This window comes from Sardina pilchardus, chromosome 1 (assembly GCF_963854185.1).
Source record: "Sardina pilchardus chromosome 1, fSarPil1.1, whole genome shotgun sequence".
Taxonomy (NCBI): Eukaryota; Metazoa; Chordata; class Actinopteri; order Clupeiformes; family Clupeidae; genus Sardina; species Sardina pilchardus.
This window is the reverse complement of record NC_084994.1, coordinates 27,582,174-27,587,173: the sequence shown is the minus strand read 5'-3', so window position 1 is coordinate 27,587,173 and position 5,000 is coordinate 27,582,174. Positions and strand designations below refer to the sequence as shown.

The 5,000-nt window shown below is 44.2% G+C and overlaps 1 protein-coding gene across 2 annotated transcripts in view; it reads left to right on the top strand.

Moving 5' to 3' along the window:
* Positions 1–1,233: 1,233 nt before the first annotated feature.
* Positions 1,234–5,000, top strand: part of LOC134087275 (ankyrin repeat and KH domain-containing protein 1-like) — a 5,148-nt gene continuing 1,381 nt past the window's right edge. The window contains exons 1-3 of one of the 2 annotated variants that reach the window (XM_062540678.1): positions 1,234–3,262; positions 3,396–3,586; positions 3,893–5,000. The exon at positions 3,893–5,000 is cut by the window's right edge and continues 1,381 nt beyond it. In XM_062540678.1, the coding sequence (XP_062396662.1) occupies positions 2,124–3,262; positions 3,396–3,586; positions 3,893–5,000 (2,438 nt within the window). In that variant the 5' untranslated portion in view covers positions 1,234–2,123. Of the gene's footprint in view, positions 3,587–3,892 lie in introns of both variants that reach the window. The other variant, XM_062540687.1, reaches the window with a different exon arrangement.

The following is a 5,000-nucleotide window of genomic DNA, read 5'->3' as shown; positions in this document are numbered from 1 at the left end:
GTGTGTGTGTGTGTGTGTGTGTGTGTGTGGAGAAGAGAGGAGTGTGTGTGTGTGTGTGTGTCCACAGGAGATGAGAGCCACTCACTCCCGTTTATGTGTGTGTGTGTGTGTGTGTGTGTGTGTGTGTGTGTGTGTGTGTGTGTGTGTGTGTGTGTGTGTGTGTGTGTGCGTGTGTGTGTGTGTGTGTGTCCACAGGAGAGGAGAGACACACTCCTGTTTATATACATTGTGGTTGTGTGTGTGTGTGTGTTGTACACATGTCCTTTCCTACCCCATGTTCTGATGAGGATGTTCTCTCCTCTCTCCTCTCCTCTTGTGTGCAGATGCCTGTGAGCTCACACTGGACCCAAACACAGCACACAGATCTCTCTCCCTCTCTGAGGGGAACAGAAAGGTGACATGTGTGTATCCGCAGCAGCAGTCGTATCCTGACCACCCAGAGAGATTTGACTCCTGGCAGGTGCTGTGTAGAGAGGGTCTGTCTGGACACCACCCAGAGACATGTGACAGTCTGAGTCAGAGTCTAGTCAGCACGGGTCAGTCTGGACGCTACTACTGGGAGGCTGAGTGGAGTGCTAGGGGTTATGAGGTTAATATAGCTGTGGCCTATAAAAGCATGGAGAGGAAAGGGGGTGGGGCCAGCAGCGGGTTTGGACGTAATGCCAAGTCCTGGAGTCTGGAGTGCTATGGTAACAGTTACTCTGCCCATCACAATAATAAGCAGACTGTCATACCTGCCCCCTCCTCCCGCTCCAGGAGAGTAGGAGTGTACCTGGACTGGCCAGCAGGCACTCTGTCCTTCTACAGCGTCTCCTCTAACACACTCACCCACCTGCACACGTTCCACTCCACATTCACTGAGCCCCTCTATGCTGGGTTTTGGACTAACTCCTCAGTGTCCCTGTGCCAGATCCATGGATTAAAGTTTTCCGTCATATGACGGATTTCCGTCAACCGGAGGCGCTAGAGGTCAATCATGAGATTGATGCAGATCCGGGGAGAAAATATTTGGGGGGGGGGGGGGGGGGGGGGGTGGGTGCGGCGCGACCTCCCTTGCAAGCTGCAGTGATGGTTACACCTCTTGTTGAACCCTGTTTTGTGAGATCGGTGCAGATCCGAAAATAAAATAAATGCCGTGTGCTTTTCTTTATATGTTTGGTCACATATGCCGTGTGCTTTTCTTTTGCTATGTTTGGTCATATTTGATTGAACGATAAGTTGATGCAAGTTACGCAACATTATATATAAAAAAAATAGCCTATTGTGTGTGTCTGGTGCGTGTGTCTACTGGCTACTATTTTGGACTCGTGTCGTGCCTAACGCCCCTTAGCTGTTCGATTATACATAGGCTATAAACCTCTCGGGGCTTATTGCTTACATTTTTCACTAGCTATGGGTAGGCTACAGTATCCTAGGCTATGTCTAGGCCTACTATAGAGAATTTATGGGAAAAAGAACAGAGTTTTGAGAAGTGAACGGAGGTTGTGCAATGACATTTCCCGATGCAAAATGCAGAATGCAGCGTTCAACTAGGCTACATGTAATCACACAATTATTACAGCGTATTGCAGCCCACAAATTTAATAATGAAAAAAGTAGCCTAAATCATTCATATATAGTCTATTTTTCTTTTTAATTACTTGGCTACGCAATAAAGTTTCCATTCCAGCATAGCGAACGTTTAACCATGAATGAAGCGGCCGCCTTGTTTCGCATTAATCCCGACACTCTTTTAACCCAATGAAATGTAAAAGTGATCTATCAAATACCCCCGAGATTTTCGTGCTCATCAGTCCCAACTTTTAGCAATATAATCAAACTGTCCCAAAGTAAATTAAACCCCAAACCAAACTGGAAATCCTCTACTTCTGACAATGCTTTTCTCCGATCAGCTGTTCCAAACCAAAGGCATGTCTCCCAATGAACGCACTGGCCTGCCTCGAACACAAGCTCCAAATAGGCTAGGCTATTGTGCTCTGCACAGCATAAGTAGGCTAAATCGTTGGCTATTTGGCCTTTTATTACAAAAATACATTTTACATTTAAAAGCATATCCGAACATTTTCCTTTAGGAAACTCAAGCCTATACCGGAACACGTCATTTTGCTTTCAGTTTTGACGTGATGGCGCTTCTAAAGGAAGGCACGGATGTGTCAGAAATTGATAAAACAGTTAAAAATAAGTGGAGATGGGCTTGGCTATGCGAAATAGGTGATGATGGCAAGCCATTTAGTTCTTGGTGCAAAAAAACGAAACAGCCAGGTGTTTGCTTTTGTGTGGTTTGCCACAAGACAATCGTGTATGGGAGCAATGGCAAGAAAGTTCTTTCACGCCATCAGTCGGAAGCTAGCCATAAGACTAATTGTAGAGCTCTTCGGCACACATCCTCATTGCCTGGCGCAACAACCACCACTACAGAAGTAAGTCTCTCAATGGCTGACCGTGTCTGCGTACAGAAAGCACGCATTTGCTCTTTCATTGCAGAGCACGACCTGTCTTTGACCTTGTCACAGCCTCTTGTCAACCTGATTCGATCAGTTGCAGAAGACCAGAGCGCTCTCTCCAGACTGTCATTGTCCAATGCACACGCCTCCTACTTATGCACACATGGAATTGCAGCTCATTACAAAACAGAGTTGTCCATGAAACTGAAAACAAAGATGTTCTCTTTGAATGCAGATGAGGCAACTGATATGAATATGGACAAGATTTTAAATGTACTTGTGCGCTTTTTTGATGAGGATATGGGGAAAGTAGTGACCCATCATTTTGGCTCAAGAAGAGTGAACATTGCAGATGCCTCAACCCTCACAAATGCAATGGCAGAAATCCTTCACTCCTACAATTTAAATTGGGATCAGGTTGTGTCTGTTTTGTTTGATAACTGCAGCGTTATGAGAGGGAAGCGATCTGGAGTGGAGACGCAGATCAGACAACAAAATGAATCCCTTCTTGACATCAGTGGAGACACAGTGCATATGGTGTCAAATGCTGCCAAGGCCCTTTTGAGTCCATTCAAGAATTTTGTTGAGGATTTCTGCACTGATGTCTATTATGACATTGAAAAGTTCCCCAAGCAGAAGGAATTGTTCGGAGAGTTTCAATCTCTTTTACACATGAAGAGCAGCAAGAGCCTGATTCGCCCCATCAGCAGTAGGTTCCTTCAGATGCTGGAAGTGTGCAACAGGGTAAGGGAGCTAGTGGATCCCCTGATTGCACACTATTTCAGCTTCTTATCACCCCATGATCAGCGCAAATACAGGTAAGATGGGAGTAGTCTTTCCTTTCAATATTTTCACAATTCAATTCAAAGTCTCAAATGCAGTTTTCATTATAGGCTAATCTATTTACTCTTCTTAATCTTATGTACTGTATGTCCTGTGTTTTTTTTACAGATGGCTGCTCAACCAGGTGCTGCAAAAACATGGGGTGACATCTGATGAAAAGGCTAGGATGAATGTACTTCATCAACAACTTGCGAAATCAACAAAGGTCCTAACCGACACAAATAGTGACAGGAAGACAAGAATCTGTGTACTTTTTACAGATTTCAGTAAGCTCACAGCCATGATCGACTTGTACAGAGGTATGGTATATACATATATGTGTGTGTGTACAGTATATATACAGTATATATGTGTGTATGTATATGCCTATGTGTGTGTGTGTGTGGGTGTGGGTGTGTGTGTGTGTGTGTGTGTGTGTGTGTGTGTTTATCTATAATCATAAATTAAGGAGCTTGAGGTATAATAACATTATTTAATAAATAATACATTATCACAGGAACCAATTTTTTTCTGAATTGGTTTTGAAATATTTTCAATGGTAAGTTGCAATGTGCATTGAAGATTGTGAAAACATTTTTTTAAATTTTTTTTTTTATGAATTGCAGGTATTCTCCCATCATTCCAGGTCTTCCTGAAGAGACTGCAGCATGAAAAGCCTATGCTTCATGTTCTGCATGTTGAGATGGTGATGCTGGTAAGAGATGTCCTCTCCAAGTTCATGAAACCTGAGGCCATCCCCTTGGATGTGAAGGGCTTGTTGAAACTGGATATCCAGAACCAAGACCTACAGTATCCAAACAAATTGTTGTCGGTTGGTAAATTCAGCCATTTTGCAGTCAACAAGGCCAGGGTGGAGAAGAAACCTTGGGTGCAAGAGTTGTACACCTCATTAAGAGGAGGCTACACCAAGGCAGCTGCATTCCTGCTAAAAAACCTTCCCTTGAGCAATATCATCATTTCCTCTTTGTCTGCACTGTCACCTTCTTTAATCCAGGACCAACACATGCTTAATGCATATAGCACTTTGGCCAAGGCTCTGCCAAATGCCATCTCCACTGATGAACTGGGCCAGCTTGATGAAGAGGTGAGGGCCTATCAGACTGACCTGGATTTGGTGGACAAGGGCAAAGGGTTTGATGACGATGCTGCCCGTATTGATGCTGACTGGTGGCGTGAAATATTCTTAATGAAGACACCAGAAGGCTCAATCAGATTTCCAGTTTTGGGCAAATTGGTGAGGGCACTGCTCTCTTTGTTTACTGGCCCTCTCGTTGAGGGTTCTTTCAACATCATGGACGACATCATCGAGAAGGACAGGGTCAGATTAAACATTGAGACTTATGAAGGCTTTGCGATCATCAAAGCAAACATGAAGGCAGCAGAACAAACATCATCTAACATGAAAATTAGTGCTGCTTTGAGGAGTTCCTGTTTGTCATCATTTAATCGATACAAATGTCATCTTCAGAAGAAGACCGAAAAAATGAATAAAGAGAAGCAGCGGAAAATAAGGGAAGCTGCAAAGGTCCTCTCAGCAGTGAGAGTGAAGAAAGTAAAAAAAACCTCTTCAGCAACCAGATCCTCCCACCCTTCTTCCTCTACATCCAAATATCCAGCTTCCCCTGCAGGCCATCTCCCACCATCCACATCCAAAAAGCAAACTCCTGCAGGCCATCTCCCACCATCCACATCCAAAAAGCAAACTCCTGCAGG